We start from the raw sequence: 19812 nt of genomic DNA, 5'->3' as shown, positions 1-19812 counted from the left end.
GATATTATAGTAATTAATTAATAAAGTATTTTAAAACTTATTCTAAAGATTTTACTGATTGTGTTTCTAGTGAATAAGGCTACATACTACTGTTAATTAGTTGAAATAGTTTAAATATGAGCAGGTAACAGATTGCAGTTGTACAGCCTCTAATTTCCTTTCTGTTCATGTTTTTTTAGACTGTTTTCTGTTTGTTTGTTAACAGGAGGCTGTTTACTCTGAACAGCATTTCTCCGTTGTGTGCAACACCTTAAAAGTCTTACTTCAGCAATTAAGTGCATAAAACTGCACACCTATAACATTTGGTTCGAACTGTGTGGTTTAGTGCTTTGACAGAATACTTCTTTTGTGCTCATCAGGACTTTCTATCTTTCTAAAAATCTATCTCTTGCACACATGTACAGAGAGAAGTGTATTCATCAAGGTAGCATGGGGCAGAGAGGAGGCTCGTGGGTTCAGACAGAAGGAGTGTGTTGTCATCAGAGTAAAACCTCTGCAGACATAGTGACACAGTTAAGGTGCCTCTGTGGTTGATGCTGCCTGATATAGCAGTACTGATGAACTGGGATCAGCAGCAGGTGTGACAATTGATGAACTCCAGCTACAGGCAATATTTCCCCCTCATCTTCTCCCTGTTTAGGCTTTGTGGTGCTGCTGGGTATCATTGATTCATGTGGTCTGGTGGCAGAACTGTCATGCAGTTAATTAATAATTAAATTATCTTTTTTTTTTTACAGTGGACTAGTTAAGTCTCACTATGAAACTCCAGAATTGCTTGTATGTGACAAATTGCTGTGTAGAGCAGAAATATGGTTCAATTTGAAAGCACTGAAAATGTCGGGAAGACTGTTTTAACCTTCATGATCCTTTATCAGATCAGTTTATCAGCAAAAGAAACGTGCAGAGGTGAGATAAGAGATACCACAGGAACACTAGACTACGCACAGCGTATGATAGGAGTGTATTCGAGTGTGTGACCTGGCTAGGGGTGACATTGCTGCTACTTAAGGTTCCGTTATATCCAGGCTATGTACAAGGTGGTGTGTTTACATAAATGTGTGCGCATGTGCATGCAAAAAGGTCGAGTTACAGGTATAAAAGGCTTTTCCTGAAAATTTGTCCTGTTTTTTGACCATTGCGTGTGGGTGTGGGTGCGTGTGTGTGAGAGAGGGAGAAGCAGACTGTGTGTTTGGGACAAAACTGTAACTGACAAAATTTCGGCTGCGAAGAAGGACCGAGTGGTCTGGACCTCCATTGATTTAGGAGAACAGTCCCCTATCACACCAGCAACCATGTCGAAAACGGTAGGAGACCCAGCAGATTAGCTGTTAACCATTCGCCTTTTTAAGTTATGTATCTTTTCTTGCACATGAGGCCTTATTCAGATTTATTATTAGACTACTGCATTATGTCTACGTACTCTTGTAGTTGAAGCTGTTAAATAACAAAGGTATGTATTTACTAAATCTGCACTTGTGCTGACTTAGTTTAAACTTAATTTACTTCAACCTAAGAGGTGTTAGCTTTGATTTATTCATTATATACTATATGAGATGTGGAGGTGACTGCACACTTATTATGATTTAATGAATTGTTTTCAATTGTCCCATATTCACACATCGTGCACTATATAAACAGTCCATGTGGAGAGCATACAGCATATAACATGCTACGGTTCATGTCAGGCATTGTGGGCATACATATAATGTATGCATGAAAAAAACTATTTTCCATATCTGCTTGGGTTTAGGAAGCTTACAACATGTTCGAAATGGATGGAGAGATGGACAAGAAGAAGAAGAAAAAGCAGAAGAAGAAGGAAAAACTAGAGGGCATGAAGAAAGAAATGGACATAGTGAGTGTTTTGAATTCATCGTTAACATGTGTCAACCACCATGTTCAGTTACAACCAACCATTGCTGATGAATCACATGAATCCAGATCTGAATCAGTGACATCCTCTGTCTCCTCCTGTAGGATGACCACGAGATTACACTTGAAGAGCTGGAAGTGAGATACAACACAAGTATTACCAAGGTAAGACTTTTTTTTCTCTAATGACTTTAATTTAATGTCGGATGTTTCTTTCTCTGTAATTCTAACTTATTTTATTATTTTTATTTTATTATTTCTTTTTTTCCATCCACAGGGTTTGACCACCAACTTTGCCCAGCAGATCTTGGAGAGAGATGGCCCAAATGAACTGAAGCCTCCTAAAGGAACGCCTGAGTATGTGAAGTTTGCCAGGCAGCTGGCTGGAGGGCTGCAGTGTCTGATGTGGGTGGCAGCTGTCATCTGCTTCATTGCTTTTGGAATTGAACTTGGGAGAGGGAACCTCACCAGCTTTGATGATGTATGTTATATTTCCATTTATAATTCTTAGTCCTGACAAAAGTCACTCTAGGATAAAAAGCAAAATGCATCTGCAACAAGACTTATGTTGATTGCTCTGAGCTGAAGGGATCAGAGAGACAAGCAAAAGTGAAGGAGGAAAGAGATGAGAACAGCTTCAAATGGACTTTACCTGCCCCCTGTTTTTGTGGTGACGTGTTCTTTCTCACTGCAGCTGTACTTGGCCATCACCCTAATAGCTGTTGTTGTGGTAACTGGTTGCTTTGGTTATTACCAAGAATTCAAGAGTACCAACATCATTGCCAGTTTCAAGAATCTGGTGCCACAGGTAGGTTGTGCATGACCAACTCCATGTTTGTATATATGATCTGTCCTTTCATTATTACCTCCTTCCTTTTTCATCTTGTTTCCTTCTGTCTCTTTATCACCATTACTCCTAATGTTCCATTATAGCAAGCCATGGTGATCCGTGATGGCCAGAAAAATCAGATCAACGCCTACCAGCTGGTGGTGGGAGACCTGGTGGAGATCAAAGGAGGAGATAGAGTACCTGCTGACATTCGTGTCATCACTTCTCAGGGCTGCAAGGTAGATCCTACAAATTCACAGCACTCTGAATTCATACATATGGTCACAGGTATACTGATTCTTAAAAGAAATGAAACATGTCACAGTGCAAAGTTAAGCAATAGAAATTTAATTTATGTGCCAGGTTGACAACTCATCCTTGACAGGGGAGTCTGAACCTCAAACCAGAAGTCCAGAATACACTCACGAGAGCCCACTGGAGACCAGAAACATTGCTTTCTTCTCTACCACCTGCCTGGAAGGTACAACACTGTACACAACACATCAATATTAGGCATCCATATACACTACATAGCCTGACCTATGTAATTGGATTTGTCCTTTATTTGTATATTTAGCATTTCTGTTTTAAATTCTTCCACTTTCATGTGCTGAAAGACTGAAAGAGGTATGTCTTCATTCACATGACATAAGAAGGGATTCTCCTCTCTCCTCCAGGTGTAGCCACTGGTGTGATCATCAACACAGGTGACCGCACCATCATCGGTCGGATTGCCAGTTTGGCAAGCGGCGTGGGCAACGAGAAGACACCCATCGCCATAGAAATTGAGCATTTTGTGGACATCATTGCTGGTCTCGCAATCTTTTTTGGGTTCACCTTCTTTGTGGTTGCCATGTTCATCGGATATGCCTTCCTGGAAGCCATGATCTTTTTCATGGCTATCGTGGTGGCGTATGTGCCAGAGGGGCTACTCGCTACAGTTACTGTAAGTGAGAGCAACAACAGGAGTCACCTATCATTTTGTTTGTAAACTGCAGTTTCTTGGAGTTTCTATGTTCACTTTGCACAATATCCTGTCTCCTGTATTGGTAAATACAATGGAAAATGAAGTTTGTGTGTTGCCTTGCTGTTAGGTGTGTCTGTCTCTGACTGCGAAACGACTTGCCAGGAAGAACTGTGTTGTGAAGAACCTGGAGGCTGTGGAGACATTAGGTTTGGATCTCTTTACATTTAAAGTTGCAGTGTGTAGAGCTTTGCCATCTAAACAACAGATTTCTGCATGTCTCATCTATATTTTCCACTCTTCATGCAGTATAATGACAAATTTCACATAAACATATGTCTCATAAATGTTCACTCACAAGATGTTTGGTCTCCACTGTCCATATGAGTACAGTATGTGAGAACCTTTCTATTGTGTGTTTAGGCTCCACTTCAGTGATCTGTTCTGATAAGACAGGCACCTTGACACAGAACAGGATGACTGTTGCTCATTTGTGGTTCGACAACCAGATCCACGCTGCTGACACTACTGAAGATCAGTCTGGTAAACACATGGACTAAAGCATGTTTGTCCAGAACATATTCTTCTGAAATCAATCTATGTTGTTGTTTTTATAATCAGTGTTATAATTTAGAATTGAGCTACCTGGGCGTAATCTTCATAAATGTAAATATACGTAGGATAAATAAGATTCATTTAATTTGTGGCTTTCAGGCCAGAGTTTTGACCAGTCATCAGAGACATGGCGATCACTGGGGAGAGTGGCTTCACTGTGTAACAGAGCTGTCTTCAGACCTGATCAGGAAGGAGTTCCCATTCCCAAGGCAAGTTTACTGTTTTAAAATGTAGGATCATGCTGAGCTGACAAAATGTTCCATTTTTTTCTGTTAAAATAAAACAAAAAAAAAAAAAGAAAAGATTTACTTGTATTGTCCCTTCTGTATCTTACTTTTACCCTCTCCCACAGAGGCTTGTGGTCGGAGATGCATCTGAGACAGCTCTGCTGAAGTTCACCGAGCTGACCATAGGGAACATTGTGGACTATCGTAATCGCTTCAAAAAGGTGGTGGAGGTGCCCTTCAACTCCACCAACAAGTTCCAGGTAAAACCAGGTCGCTAACAGGCTTTGTAGTATCCTGGTTCAATTACATTTTAACCAGACAAAATGTTTAATCTGGAGTTTCCTACAGTGATCATTTCGCCATCTACTGCTCATCTGAATTAACTACCTGCCTCCTCCAGCTGTCTATCCACGAACTGGAGGATCCACTGGACCTGCGCTACCTGTTGGTGATGAAGGGGGCACCAGAGCGCATCTTAGAGCGCTGCTCCACCATTTTGATAAAAGGCCAAGAGCTGCCTCTCGATGAGCAGTGGAAGGAAGCTTTCCAGACGGCTTACATGGATCTGGGAGGACTGGGCGAGAGAGTCCTGGGTTAGAGAACGCTTCCTCTTAAAACTGGCACAACACTGATTTGTAATCATGCAACTTAATATAATTGGACTGAAGTTTTGGTAAAGTGTCTGAAGTTAAATACTACTGTGTTCCAGCTATTTGGTGATTTGTTAATAAGGAACTGATTTATATATATAAATGTGATGCACTGACTATTCTATTAGTAGTGTTTTATTTATAACTGTCTTTTCCTCCCTTCTCAGGTTTCTGTCACCTCTATCTGAATGAGAAGGAGTTTCCTCGTGGCTATCACTTTGATACTGATGAGATGAATTTCACCACCTCGGGACTGTGCTTCGCTGGTCTCATCTCAATGATTGACCCTCCAAGAGCCACTGTACCCGATGCAGTGATGAAATGTCGTACGGCCGGCATCAGGGTGTGTGAAGCGCAGTGAAAGACACTGCATTTCTACTTTTGTGAATTTGTTCTTATTTCCCTGAGTCATAACTTTATGTTTTATACATCAGGTTGTCATGGTGACCGGGGACCATCCAATTACAGCGAGGGCAATAGCAGCTAATGTTGGTATCATCTCAGAGGGCAGTGAAACAGTGGAAGACATTGCCCAGAGGAAGCGTATACCTGTTGAGCAAGTCAACAAGAGGTACAGGCGTCACTGCTGTCTACACAACAAACAACACTCATGTCAATTACATACAGTATAGTGAGACTGACTGTCTGTTTATTGTTGGTTATTGTAACTCTGTCCATCATTTTGTGTTGCAGGGATGCCCGTGCTTGTGTGATCAGCGGTGGTCAGCTGAAAGACATGAGCAGTTACGAGTTGGATGAGGCGCTACGGAACCATCCCGAGATGGTGTTTGCAAGAACATCCCCTCAGCAGAAACTGATTATTGTGGAGAGTTGTCAGCGTCTGGTAAATCCATAAGACAAAATTGTAAACTTCACATCTTATGTTAATCCCTTTTATGGAGGATTATGAATGAAGAAGCAGCAGGGCAAATGATTTATCTGCATACCTAAATCCAGTATCCAGTGTGAATGATAAAACTACTTTTTTAGGCTTCTGAGAGAGCATTTTCATCCTTTATACCCCCCCCCCCTCCCAGGGCTCTATTGTTGCTGTAACAGGTGATGGTGTGAATGACTCTCCAGCTCTAAAAAAGGCTGATATTGGTATTGCCATGGGGATCGCCGGTTCAGATGCGGCCAAGAACGCTGCAGATATGATCTTGTTGGATGACAATTTTGCTTCTATTGTCACTGGAGTCGAGCAGGGTGAGGCTTAGTAAATGTGCTGAATGTATTACATCCTCAAATTATATGTGGCTGGTTTAATCCAGTTTTCTCCAGGTATGAAGGCAGATGATTGGTTTTTCTACACTGACTTCACTGTATTTGTGTGTGTGTGTGTGTGTGTGTGTGTGTGTGTGTGTGTGTGTGTGTGTGTGTGTATGTGTAGGCCGTCTTATTTTTGACAACCTGAAGAAGTCTATTGCCTACACGTTAACCAAAAATATTCCTGAGCTGACTCCATATCTGATCTACATCACTGTCAGTGTGCCTCTTCCTCTGGGCTGCATCACTATTCTCTTTATTGAATTGGCCACTGACATTGTGAGTACAATAAATACATGGTTTAGCAAAAAACGATTATTTATAGTCATTGTACTTGCACATTATTATTATAATAATATATTGTTATTACAATATAATATAATTATAATAAGCCACGATTGTGTCTAACATTTGGTTTGTATTGATGATTTTCTTTTCCTGTCTCTCCTCTAGTTCCCATCAGTGTCTCTGGCTTATGAGAAAGCAGAAAGTGACATTATGCACCTGAAGCCCAGGAACCCTCGCCGTGATCGTCTGGTGAACGAAGCCCTGGCTGTGTACTCATACTTCCAGATAGGTGAGTCTGTGTCTGTCTATGCTGGATCTCTGAATGGTGTCAAACAGCCACTGAGCTAGATTCATCTACTTGAAATAGTACTGACCCATTTTTCATTTAATCTCTCTCTGTTTTAGGAGCCATTCAGTCTTTTGCAGGTTTTACAGATTATTTCACAGCCATGGCCCAGGAGGGCTGGTTCCCACTCCTGTGCGTTGGGCTGCGTTCCCAGTGGGAAGATGTTCATCTTCAAGATTTACAGGACAGCTACGGGCAAGAATGGGTCAGTACAAGTTCGAGATCAAATCTCTGGGTCCTTCAAACTATGGAAAAATCTTAATTTGGCCTCCTGTTGCATAGATGAACATAGAAACCTACTAATTTCTCCCCCGTGTCCTCTGCTCTGCTTACAGACTTTCAGTCAGAGGTTGTACCAGGAGTACACATGCTACACTGTGTTTTTTGTCAGTATAGAGGTCTGTCAGATTGCAGATGTGCTCATCAGGAAAACTCGCCGTCTCTCTGTGTTTCAGCAAGGCTTCTTCAGGTGAGCAGAGACTCAGTATTTAGTATAAGTGTTGTGTCCATATCACGCCAACATTATTACCTCCAGGGCTAAAGCTGTGTTCACAGCAGATTATTACTCAATGTTGTTTAAAATAGTCAAAATTAGCTACTTATGCTGTGTGGAGTATTAGGAATGGTTCAGGAGATGAAATGTCACATCTCTATAGGAAACTACAGTTTCTATATAATTACAACAATATCATTTTACCTTGTGCATTCACCTTCGAACACATTACACGGAAACAAACCAGGATCAATCTGCTTCTGATGGTAACAAGATTCCTTGTGGGTGTTTGGTTATTTATGTTGTGTGCAGGAACCGTGTCCTGGTTTCAGCCATAGTCTTCCAGCTCTGCCTTGGTAATCTGCTTTGTTACTGTCCTGGAATGCCCAACATCTTCAATTTCATGCCAATCAGGTAAAAGCACACAGAGCCTTATCCAAAATTAAAGCTTTGAAGAATTAAAATGTATATGTATTCTATGTCAATGTTTTCTTTCTGTTTTTTCATATTTGAAACTAAATCAGTCTGATGTTATGTTTTTATGTTTTTGCTTTAGGGTCCAGTGGTGGTTTGTTCCTCTTCCTTATGGTATTTTAATCTTTGTCTATGATGAAATAAGGAAATTAGGAGTCAGAAGACATCCAGGAAGTACGTTGACATCCTTTATCCTTTTAACATCATTTTAACCATTTAACATTAATTTGTCATCATCAGTAAAACCTCTGTTACATTCTCTCAGGTTGGTGGGATCAGGAATTGTACTACTGAGACCAGAGAAGCTCTCATCCCTCCATATGCATGAAAGCGACACTCATCAGTCAGAGGACCTTTACCAATTCACCAACATCCATGTTACTTTCTGCTCTATGTATTTATAGCTTAATCTGTCTTTTAATGTTAACATTACACTGTTTCATACTCAAGTATTTGCCTAAATCCTTTTAACAAAGTAAAAAGGTCATGATCATTTCTTAAAGCTGTCTTTGAGTAATTCAAATAATAAAACATAAATATTAATTATATTGTGGCTTTTCTGTTGATATGTTGAATAAACCCAGTTTTTTTACACACAAAAGAAGGAGGACAGCATGAAGGAGGACAGTGGTTAGCACTGTCTCATTAGACAATTGTTCCCTCTTGCATGGTCTTCCTCCAGGTGATGCATTGATAAAATCCCAAATGCGATATACTGTATAACAGCTACTTTCACCTTTTGGTGTAGGTGATTTTTTCTCACAGCAGAGAAACGTAGTCACAGTAAGATGTGAAAAAGAAAGAATAGGCGTAACTGTTTGTCATCTCTTGTGTGTGTTCTCATTAGTGCCTTGTTCTCTTCTTATCTCTTAGTTCTCTTATACACACCTCTTTTTCACATCTGTTCTCTACTCAACTTTCCAGATGGCAATCTTGCCATCGCGGTATGCAGAGCCACTCAGGACGTAGCGATCTTCAGCAGAGCACAGCGCCTGGATGGTGTCTGAATGGGCTTGTAGCTCCTTTGTCACTGTGTGACTCTCTGGGTCAAGCACCAACACTTGACCTTTCAACCCACCATCACAGTGACCTCCAACACTGCTCTGTCGGTAACAGCCAACCCAGATCTGAGAAGAGGAGAGGGAATCAAGGAAAGCTGGAGTGGATGTCACTTTTCGATATACACATATGCATTATGTGTTTCAGGCTCCTGGTCACAGTAGCAACATGTTAGGGCTACAACCAATGTGCAATTTAATTATAGTTTTGTCTATAAAATGTCATAAAATACTAAAAAATAAACTTTTAAGCAATTCTATTTACTAAAACTAATATTTGACTCAAAATAGAAATTATTATTATTTTCTGGCAATCAACTGATATCTGACTAATTATTTCAGCTTACATAATAACTTGCAAATTCAACATTCAAAAGGTAATATGACATGTACAGTACCTGGTTTTTGACTCTAATCATACAGCTGACTCCTGCGCTACCTGGCAGAGAGATCCTCTTGTGTGGATGATAGTGGTTGTTAGTTTGCCAGACACATAGCTCACCTGATTTTGCACAGCCCATCCACAACTGACCTAACTGGAACAAACACATATACTTTTAGCACATACAAACACTGACAAGAAGCATTTGATATGTAGCCAGCAAGTTTTTAGGAGTAACAAAATAATTTGCAGCTAAACAAATTATGATATGGTTGCATTTGCATATGTAAGTGTTGTAACTACTTCTTACAGTACCACAGTATTGGCTCCAGCAATGTAAAAGTGGTCTAGATAGCTGCTACATTGCTTAATTGACAAATTGGATGAGTCACCTCTGGAATAACAATGAAGCTGCTGAAGCTGCTGAACATGCTTTGTAAGTTGTCAGGAAGTGCCATCTTTCGTTGGGGTGTCCCATCCTCTTTCAGTTCCACAATACTGTCACCGCAACCTGAACATACACAGGCGCTTCTGTTCAACAAATCATTCCCAGCCTCTTTTTTTTTTTTGCTTTTGTAAAGAATATTCACACAGAGACAAAGGTCTTATAGCTGTAATGTCCTTTGTGCAACTGGAATTGGAAATATATAAAATGGCACATTGATGGATTAAAAATACAGTGAAGATTATGTTAGCTGTGAGAACATGAAGAGTGTATGTGTACCTGAGGGAGCACACATGAAATAAATTAAACAAAAGAAGACTTTAAGTGTACAGTGTACTTACAGCACCATAGTGCGCCATCGTGGATCTGTATGGAAGAGAGACGGTCACACTTGAAGTAGAACTGTCTCTTCACTTCAAGACTTGCAGAGTCCCACTGCAGAATTGCCCCATCACTGCTGCAGGAGTATGCCTGCTGACTGGCAAAGAGAGAAAAGCCTTATTAAAACACACCTAGAGAGCTGCAACATGTCCTTACACATTTAGATTCAATGCTATTTGCTTTGAATGTTCGTTGTGTACTAGCTGTTAACTGAAGTGTCTCTACCTGTTCTGTTGATCTCCGGTGTTCACCGTGAGTCCCGTCACTTCATGTCTGTGCTCAGTCAGCTGCTTGTTGCAGGACATGCTCTGAATATCTATGATGTAGATAACAGAGTCCTGAGAGCCAATCCACACCTGCTCCTGGACCATTCCCAGCATGCAGTTCTACACAGAAGAACATGTGGCACAATATCTCAGTTTCACTTCCCTTTAAAAATAATAGACTAAAAGATTCACAGACTTATGTAAAGTCAACATGGTTTCTATTAGCTATGGTGGTTCCGGCATGATGATTAGTGGTATAGTAGAGCATGTCTGCACTCACCAGCTGCGAACTGCCAACCTGAATACTGCCCTGCAGCATGGACCAGCTAGCTGCATCAAATACAACCACTTTACCCCCACTGAGAGCCACCCACAGCTTTGGATTCATCTCACCCTCTGAGTCACCGTAATTTAACTGACCTGGAGAGAGAGGCCGAGGGATGCAAGAGCGGTGGAGAGGTGAACCATGAGAACTGACTATGCAGTAAAAACACACAGTATTGCTCAGAAAGGTGGAGGTGAACAATGTTAACCTTTTCATAGACAGTTGTCATTTATAATATACTGTACCATACAATACTGACAAAACGTGCAGATAAATGGCTTAATATCTATACACTAAAAAATATGATGATTGTCAACACACTAACAAACAAAAATTAATATTCAGCAAACAATGACTGCACCCAGTACCTGGTGTGTACAGCAGCACGTGTACAGTCTGAGGTTCAGCTAGGTCCAGTGATGGGTTAATTTTATGTTTTAGAGTCTCTGAGGTAGTTTTATGCTCCATCATGGACACTGGTCACAAACAAACACAATAAATGAGTGAATATAACAGACTCTGAATCAAGAAGGGTGTAAAGAGAGACACATTAATTGACTTTTCAGTTATTAGTTGACAGAAAAATATCTTAATGTTAATTCCATTAATTAAGTAGTTTATTGAATACTATGTGTGTGTGGATAAAATAATTGATCCATAAATCAGAATCCTCAGAAGCAACACAAGCGTCAGACCTTCATGTCTGATCCTGTCAAAGTAGGCCAGCTTTGAGACAGCAGTGATGGATCTCTGCGCCTGGAGGCAGCGTGTGACAGCATCCATTAGCAGGACGTTTTTCAGAGCCTGAGTCATGTATTGAGGATCCTTTGGAGACATAAAATAAACTCTGTGTTACAAAAGAAGAAAGTAACATAACATAGTGAAAATCGACTTATGTAGTGAAAAAGGTAACTAATTCACCCCTACACTGCTCATACCAAAGAAAACGCTCATTCCAAGTATTATTCTACCGTGTGCCGTCGATCTGTCCTGTGCAAACTACTGCATCACTCTCACATTCGTTTTTGTAGGACTGAAGGCAAATGCGTCGTTCTACCTTGTGTTGGTCAGCCATCTTTCGTCCGCCCCACATCTCTTTGACCATTAGGCTCCAGAGTTCAGTTTCTGCCTTCAGGTTGGCCTCAAACACCTCGGCCCTGCCGAAGTTCTGGATGCGAAGGGAAGGAATACGAACAAGAGGAAGAGGAGTGGATGCGATCTTCACGTCCTACACAGAGGAGTTCATTATTAAAATTAGAAGGTTGGGTTAGTTAACATGATTTAGAGAAAACATTTAAAAACATTTAAAAGAAGTGAAAAGCCAGATAAGATTCTTAACCTTTATGTCTCTGAACTTTGTGATTTCCAGGTAGCCTGGTCTTCCATCAGTAAGCAAGAACAGACGTTTCTGGGTCATGGCAATTTTACCAACGCCGTGGGAGGTCTTAACACAGGTCGACAACTTATAGACACACTCACTATTGTCAAGGTGGTGTATGACATCAGCGGGAAGGTTAACATCTTGGGCTTCAGCCTCTGTCTCCCTCCAGACTTTATAGAAGTCCCTGAAAAGGTAGTGACCCACCTGCTTTGGATCGCCTAAGTCACAGAGCAAGAGGGATTTAGAAGTGTATGAGAACTGTAACAGTTCAACAGAGAAAAACAAATGAGAAAAATAAATGATATTATAAATGATTCCTTTCACATTACAACTAGTAATGTGTACTCCGTTTCGGTATATCAACAGCTCAATAGGTAATGACACTAATATACTCTCATACTAATACTAATACTAATACTAATACTAATACTAATCCACTGTACATTTCTATACTATGTACCTGTTCACTGCAGTTGTGTTTTGCATCTTCCATTTTTCTTCTCCTCACTTACCGTCAGCAAGAGCCTCGAATAAACGGCGTATGGTTGCAACATCCTTAACAATCCCACACTCTTGAACGCAACGCACAAACTCCTGCTGGGGCAGTTTCTGTGTGGGGAACACAAACTTCTTGACATGGTCATCTTGTTGCACCAAAGGTTTCTCATTCTCTGTCTTTACCTAATGAAGAGAAGACAGCATCAACACTTAATCACCAGCAGACATATAATGCCACCATTACATCAAAATTGAGTTTGCCCTCCAGCCAATACTTCTACAACACTAAAATTAACAATGTGTGAGCTGACTGACCCGGAGGATGAGTCTCTGGAGTTCAGGTCGTCTGTCAGCTTGTTGTCTCTCATCTTGGTGCAGTGAGTCCACGAGCCATGTGACTAACTGAGTGGGGAAGATGAGAGTGTCTGTTTTGTAGAGGTTCTGGAAATCGCTCAGAGCGTCCAGCCGGCGCGAACACAACGTGTTGATGAAACCACGCAGGTAGTAAAATCTGCAAAGGAGTTTCATATCTTTGGACTCAGCACGAGCACGGGCACTAGCAAAGTTTATTAGTGTCAAAAATAAGAAAGAAAGATAAAGAGGAAAGCAGAGTACCTGGCCAACAGGGTAGAGTTCTCATTTTGGACAGAGAAGACGGCTTTGCCAAGCTGCTGGATGAGCTTACTGTAATAACCTTGGACAGAGTGGAACGACAGAGACTCTGGAAAGTCTGGGAGCTCAAACATCTTCACAAGTTTAGGAGGAGATTTTACTGCTAGGGAACAAAAAGAGAAAGAGGTGAAGAAGGAGGATGTCTCTGTATATACTCTACATAAATGGATATGACGTGCACATGTTTGACTCTACTCTCACCAGGTTCAGACGTAACAATCCTGGTCGGCAGCGAGTGTCTTTGGAAGCTGATAGTTTGGTCCTCTCCCAAGTTAGGAAGGCTAATTCCAAGTCTTTTAGTCATTTTTCTCTCTGTGATGGAGCTCCTCCTGCAGGCTTGAATCTCCATTGTGGGTCTGTGAGTGGGTCTATCATGTGGATGGTGAACACACTTTTTTTAATGGATTCACACCAACTACAAACTGGTCAACTCACATCAAGTTTGACTTTAAAATATATCCATTACACTCAGCGGTTGCATTTATTTACAGTTAAAGATATATCTGTTATTAACATTGTGTATCCTACTTCTGCATCTCAGAACGGGTGTTGAGTTCCATTCGAGCAAAATTGTCCATTTTCCTGTTGAGGCGATCTTTGAGAAAGGAATGGAAGATGTGCGTCTCCAGCACCTGCAACACAGTCATAAAGAACAGTGAGTAACTGGAACTGCACTTAAATCCACCAAAAAGATCTCATAATAAAACCTTTTTTTAGTACTTACCGTCTTGTAAAAAGGTTTTTCCGTTGGCTTTCTCTGTTTGAGGAACTCTTCGCTATTAAACACTCTGTGCTCATAGTTCAGGTGACAGCTAATATCCCTGTTAAATACATACATACTGTACGTGAGTGTAATTTAACTTTTTAGGAGAACCAGACAATTAGATCTGATCGCTTCACTGCTAAATACAAGACACACAGAACCTGAATATGTTGACGATCAGTTCCAGTGTAACCCTTTGGATGTCGAGGTTGAGGTTATGCTGCCATGCTCTTCTCTGTGTCCGCTGCTCATTGATGTCACTACTGCTTGCATGGTGGCACTGATCCAAGTCAAAATGTATCTGCAGAGACTGACACCTACGAAAGATTCAAGATTTCTTTATTTATCATCTCTATGTATGTACATACACAAAAAAAGGTCTGTTTCTCCCAGTGAAATAAAAATAATAAACAAACTAATATAAGTTAGAAATAACTAGAATCTCAAATGTAAGAAAGTATAAAAAAACAAAGTGCAAACTCAAAGCCATATTATTGAAACCAATAGAGGCTGTCTCAGTTTCGAGAAGTTTACCATCAACAAAGAAATACAGTGCATCTCCACTTCATGTCTCCAGGATACATACCTGCTAGTTTTGTTATGTACTGCATTTTAGTATTTATTGAAGTAATTCTTGGCATTACACGAAGTACCTCTGTGCAAAACAGTCTGCAGCAGCTGGGGGTATGTCTGGTAGGTCAAAAGTTTTAGAACAAGAGGTGGATACACTTCCTTTATCAATGTTGACTATGATCAGGCCATCTGTTTCCTGCATAAACAAGATTAAAATGAAAAATTCTGTCAGCATTTATTAGCACAAAAACTACAAAACTAAAAAAATGACTTAGCTAAAACAAGTTAAAACCACCTAACAGCAGGCCTAACGTATGCAGGTATTGGTATTTTAATTTGAAAGGTTACAGTATAGTATGTACTCACAGAAGCAATCTCTTCAAAATGGCTGAGATGGCAGCCCATAAGGAATGCAGTTGGAGCCATCAGAAAGTCCAACATGCCTCTGGACAGAACAGGAACATAAGGCTGCTGCCATGACAAAGGCTGGAAGTGCAGATGAATGAGCAAAATGAAGAATCACCAAATTAAAAGCATGATAATAAGTAAACAACACATTAAAAAGTAGTGATGGTATACAGTATAAAAAGCGTCCAATCATATATAATAAACACAAATTTTAATCAAACCTGTATAAAATGCATCAAGCACTCTGCTACAAGTGTGAGTCTCGCCCAGTTTGCAGAAAGTAACACCACCCGCTGTTCCTGCAGGAGGCAAGATATCACCTGCAGAGCAACAGAAACATGGATAACCAGAGGCAAAGAGCTAACACGAGTGAGTTGACACATGCAGCAGGTATGTGTTATACCTGCAGGAGATGTTGTGGCCTGAAGCAGAGAAAAGGCAGATGGAGGTCTAAATCTATAGGTGGGTGGTCTTTGTCTTCTTGGGATGGTAGAACAATGGTTAGAGGACGTAGTGTAAACATCTGAAAGACACATAGTTAGTGCTGTTGATGTTTGGCTGAATCAAAGTAACAGGACGCAGTGAAAATAAATGCACCACACTGTATTAAATACATAGACTAGAAAAAGTCTGTCAAAGTCTTTAGGAAGCATAAACACACACTGCACACACACCACATGTAGTTGTCCAGGAGGTGGGATGGGCACAAGTGTTAGTTTGGCTGCAAACTCCTTCACCTTCTCCTCCATGTCTGATAAACAACAAGTTCTCAGCTGGATTGACAGACTAAAAAAAAGAAGACAGAAACAGAGAGAGTGAAATACAATAAAGACACAACAAGGATGATCTCTGAACACAATAATTAGTGCAAACATATTAACGTCATAACATCATTTTGTACATTAATTTACCAGAGAAATTATTCTTTCTAAGAAAGTAACGTTTGATATAAACATCTTAGGACTCTTTTATTTTATATACTAAAGTAAAACCAATTTTTTTTGCCAAGCTTTTTATTTTAGTTCACTTTCTCTCACCATGACAGACAGTCTTTGAGTGCAGTGAAGTACGGATACTTGGATATGACACAGACACTGTAGGCAGAAAAAAGTTTGGAAAACTTGGAGGATCCAGCCCCAGTATGGTTGACAGACGTCCCCTCCTATAATAACACAGCAATACAGTACAGTGTGGATGTGCAGTTCGTTCACCTGTACACCTGTTCAGTGGCTGTAGCAGTATTACACAGCTAGGTAATAGGATAATAACTGTGTGAAGCAGCACTGTGTACCAGTATTGGTCGATAACATTGCATTACTACTCCATTGGTCTTGTTGCCAAAGACATCAGTGAAAACCAGGAAGTGGAATTGTTCGTCTCTCTGTTCATTGGTTACTTGGAGCCCACCTGTTTAAGAGGCAAAAAGTAATAATTATAAAAATATAAAAATACATACGCCAAGACCACAATCTTTTAACTAAGTACCTCATTAATGATTTGCGATCATGTTTCAGTGACTGCTGTTAGTGCTTTAAGACAATACATTTAAACCAAATACCAGGGAAGCAGAGCTGAGGTATAGCCATGAGGTCGATGTTGTTGGGAACACTGACATCTTCACTTTCTCCACTGTCTTCAACACCTCCGCCTGCAGACATAAGAATCACCAATCACTGATGGCAATGAGGGTTAACTAATCTGCGTAGAGAATCATACTAGGCCAGGAATAAGCTTGTTTGTGATTTTGAAAACAAACTAATAACTGTTATACATCACATATTTAAATTAAATAAGTGCACAACATACCTTGGTTGGGGGTTGCACTAGATGAAGGAGGCAACTGCCTCTTCTTCCTAAGAAAGGAGCGCCGTCTGCTCCGGGGTGATCTTGCCACTTCACTCTCAGTTTGTGGTCTGTCAACAAAGGGAGGTGCCAGCACATGTAGTACCTCTGGATCTAATAGGATGTGATCAGGAGCTTCATTGTTGTTAATAGCCTGAGTGGGACATGGGGGACATGTGTTCTTTATATTATTAGCTAATGAACATATACCTCATATTTTACATATGTGGCTGTACATTAGTTATTTAATCAGGCCAAAGAAGGTCATTTTTGCGGAGTCTAAAATACAGTATTGTAGAGACTGTACATAGGAATCTGCAGAGATTCACCATGTTAAAAAATAATAATACCCCAACATCATGGAATGAAGAAAGACGTGTTATTCAATCTGTGACGACATAAACACTACTCTACTATTTTTCCCTTTACATCAGTCACAACATGAGTGTGCGTCACCTCCAGGAGTTTGTCAGTAGATGCTCCCACTATCACACAGGCTTCCAGCAGAGCAGGAGGCAGACAGTCCATCATCACTGAAACCATCAGACCTACTGGATCACAACCACTGAAAACAATGGAAATAGAAAAAGAAAAAGAAGAAACAGAGGAATCAGAGAGAGAGGAGTAAAGGGTTTATATGTACGAGAACGTGTATCAGTTTTTGTTGCCACTCTTCCACTCCTAAACTTCTAAAGACCCAGTCAGACAGTTATTTTGTCATAGGATTCTTCGGTGCAGTGACAAAATACTTTCTCTGAAGTTACTGAAGCTACAAGATGTCCACAGAATTGACTATATTACATCAGAGACTACACTGCACAATCATGGTTTCTACATCGGTTCTTTCAGCAGTTGCACCACAGAGTGTTACTTTAAACATATGAAATAATTCTGCAGTCCACGAATTCTCTCGGCTGCTGAGTTTGCGCAGAACAAATATATCACAATAGAAGAAAGTAAAATGAGTCAAAGGCGCTGTGAGTCTTCAGGGATTATCATAGAATGGGTTTAAAGGTACATGACTCAACAAGTTTCTATTATGCAGGTAAGTATGCAGGAAGAAGGTGGGGTCAAAATGAAGGCACTGTGAAGTTCTACCTACAGCAGACTGACAGTTTATAGAATACAATCAATAAACACAGCCTGTATGTTACATCTACAGTACGAAAATGGAGTATCAAGTTATTCCTTAGGTGTGGAAATGCACAGTATCTTTTATTACCTCTGAAGTCATTTCTTAAATATGTAATATGTTATTATCATTAATATTGTTATTGTAACACTGTGACGAGGGCTTCCAGATGATCCATGCTGAGACATGTATTATTAAAGGCTTTTTATCAATATACTGTATCAGATAACTCAGAGGGTCTCAGATTTCCTCCGTTTACACGCTGTCGTCTATGACTCATTACATGAGAGCACCTGTTTCCTCTGGTTAAAAACTAAATAAACACTTTCATTTTTAGTTGACAAGTACAGACACATTTCAGCTATTAATCCTAACAAATGAAAAAATGTTTCACAGCATAACTTAAAAGAAAATCTATTTAGGAGAATAATTAACCCAGTACTCCCATAAATAATTCATTATTAATTCATTATCTTCTCTTTAATTCCATTAAGGCTGTTCAGTCTAGAGAGTACATTGGAGTACTACACTGTCTACATCAATCCATCTGCGCTTATCAACCTCTGCAACACAATATTGTTATTTTTAGTTAGTGGCAATAAACTAGTTTGGCTTTAGTTTGGTTTTCAGGTTAACAATGTTAAATATTATACTGATCCAGGTTTCACCAGGAATGACATTGTTTTACTTTCTCACTTTCTTATTTCAGTAATTCTATCTCACCTGTAGAGGAAACACTGCCTGACTCATCCCGTTGCTGTGTGTGCAACACCAGCCTTATTATTATTAATAGCATGACCTTTATATTCAACTCCAATCTCAAATACGTTTTTAAATTATTAGAATTACAACCAGATTTGTTTTTTTTGTTAACATAAAGATCGGAGGTTCACAATCAAGTAGGTAAACGACAAGTCACAAACAACAAAAATGCGTTTTATCTACCAAAATATGCGACTAACATAAAATATTCAGCATCCAGATGTTTGACTCCAACGTTGTAAAGTTTTTAATAGTTAGTAATAGTCAAGTCAGGGAAAGATTGTGGCATCGGTTAATAGAGAAACATTCAACACCCAACATCTGTGTTTAATTTTAAACCAAATCACGACCTTTAAAGTTGTTGTTGCCGTTTTTTTTTTTGTTTGTTTGTTTGTTTTTGCTTTAAACCAACTTGACACTGGAGTCTGGACCGGACTTGAGATGCAGCTTCAGGTGAGACGACGCTTCTCGCCTCTGGTCGAGCTCCACATCTCAGACTTGTCAACGATTTGAAAGTAAGATTACAAGTCGTACAAGTCGCTGAAGGACCTGGGGTTAAACTTCTCTGCGGGTTCACTCACCTCCTGTCAGACCTCCATGCGGCTCCTCACTCATCCCTCTTCACCTTCACTCACCCGCCGTTCACTACTGCGTGAAGCGGGTTCATCCCAGCTCCTCTGTCCGCTTCCTGTTTCTCTTTGTGGAGCGACAAACATGCGCACTGACGCTTTCAGGAAGCAAAGTGACTCCAAGTTGTAATTGTGTCTCATACCACAAGTTACCTGTACTGTAAAAAATGATTCTTGGATTATCTGTAGAGTCTCAAACTCTAATAAATTTAACTGGGAAGTATAAAAATCCTGTGTTTAGGTGAATTTTGCCTTTTTATTAAATTCTTTA

The 19812-nt window shown here is 40.1% G+C and overlaps 2 protein-coding genes across 5 annotated transcripts; one reads left to right on the top strand and one right to left on the bottom strand.

The window, feature by feature from the left end:
• The first annotated feature begins 1141 nt into the window (after positions 1 to 1141).
• LOC113169547 (potassium-transporting ATPase alpha chain 1) lies at positions 1142 to 8994 on the top strand. Its single transcript, XM_026371047.1, has 24 exons — positions 1142 to 1304; positions 1751 to 1855; positions 1978 to 2037; positions 2150 to 2353; positions 2567 to 2680; positions 2806 to 2940; positions 3065 to 3182; positions 3379 to 3647; positions 3796 to 3874; positions 4089 to 4208; positions 4380 to 4489; positions 4633 to 4767; positions 4908 to 5100; positions 5325 to 5500; positions 5592 to 5728; positions 5851 to 6001; positions 6195 to 6363; positions 6548 to 6702; positions 6877 to 7000; positions 7117 to 7262; positions 7393 to 7526; positions 7863 to 7964; positions 8107 to 8198; positions 8290 to 8994. The coding sequence occupies exons 1-24, from the start codon at positions 1293 to 1295 to the stop codon at positions 8316 to 8318; spliced, it is 3069 nt and encodes a 1022-aa protein (XP_026226832.1). The 5' UTR covers positions 1142 to 1292; the 3' UTR covers positions 8319 to 8994.
• LOC113169546 (DENN domain-containing protein 3-like) lies at positions 8199 to 19597 on the bottom strand. 4 transcript variants are annotated; one of them, XM_026371044.1, is made up of 28 exons: positions 19494 to 19597; positions 17475 to 17583; positions 16983 to 17172; positions 16735 to 16824; positions 16468 to 16583; positions 16214 to 16338; positions 15851 to 15962; positions 15580 to 15699; positions 15398 to 15496; positions 15135 to 15254; positions 14849 to 14964; positions 14357 to 14512; positions 14157 to 14253; positions 13961 to 14064; positions 13634 to 13800; positions 13376 to 13535; positions 13076 to 13271; positions 12775 to 12943; positions 12221 to 12480; positions 11939 to 12109; positions 11577 to 11706; positions 11250 to 11357; positions 10837 to 10976; positions 10516 to 10676; positions 10251 to 10387; positions 9857 to 9975; positions 9481 to 9618; positions 8199 to 9151 (listed from the first exon to the last, which is right to left on the bottom strand). In XM_026371044.1, exons 2-28 carry the CDS (start codon positions 17559 to 17561, stop codon positions 8933 to 8935), a joined length of 3807 nt encoding a protein of 1268 aa, XP_026226829.1. In that variant the 5' UTR covers positions 17562 to 17583; positions 19494 to 19597; the 3' UTR covers positions 8199 to 8932. The 4 variants fall into 4 exon arrangements, 3 of the variants coding, with proteins under 3 accessions (XP_026226829.1, XP_026226830.1, XP_026226831.1); XM_026371045.1 differs by having other exon boundaries at positions 13376 to 13532; XM_026371046.1 differs by having other exon boundaries at positions 16983 to 17089.
• Positions 19598 to 19812: the final 215 nt, after the last annotated feature.

The sequence above is a fragment of the Anabas testudineus genome, chromosome 16 (assembly GCF_900324465.2).
Source record: "Anabas testudineus chromosome 16, fAnaTes1.2, whole genome shotgun sequence".
In the NCBI taxonomy this organism is placed as follows: Eukaryota; Metazoa; Chordata; class Actinopteri; order Anabantiformes; family Anabantidae; genus Anabas; species Anabas testudineus.
The sequence above is the reverse complement of the archived record's forward strand: the minus strand, read 5'-3'. Positions and strand labels throughout refer to the sequence as shown.

What these genes read in the sequence shown, in the direction of transcription:
- LOC113169546 (XM_026371044.1), bottom strand. Translation starts at nt 17,561, where the DNA reads ATGGTTTCAGTGATGATGGACTGTCTGCCTCCTGCTCTGCTGGAAGCC. An exon ending in ACCTCAGCTCTGCTTCCCTG is followed by an intron (nt 16,584 to 16,734) that starts GTATTTGGTTTA and finishes CCTCTTAAACAG; the next exon opens with GTGGGCTCCAAGTAACCAAT. An exon ending in AATGTTATCGACCAATACTG is followed by an intron (nt 16,339 to 16,467) that starts GTACACAGTGCT and finishes GTGTTATTATAG; the next exon opens with GAGGGGACGTCTGTCAACCA.
- LOC113169547 (XM_026371047.1), top strand. An exon ending in ACTCCACCAACAAGTTCCAG is followed by an intron (nt 4,768 to 4,907) that starts GTAAAACCAGGT and finishes TGCCTCCTCCAG; the next exon opens with CTGTCTATCCACGAACTGGA. An exon ending in AGTCAGAAGACATCCAGGAA is followed by an intron (nt 8,199 to 8,289) that starts GTACGTTGACAT and finishes ACATTCTCTCAG; the next exon opens with GTTGGTGGGATCAGGAATTG.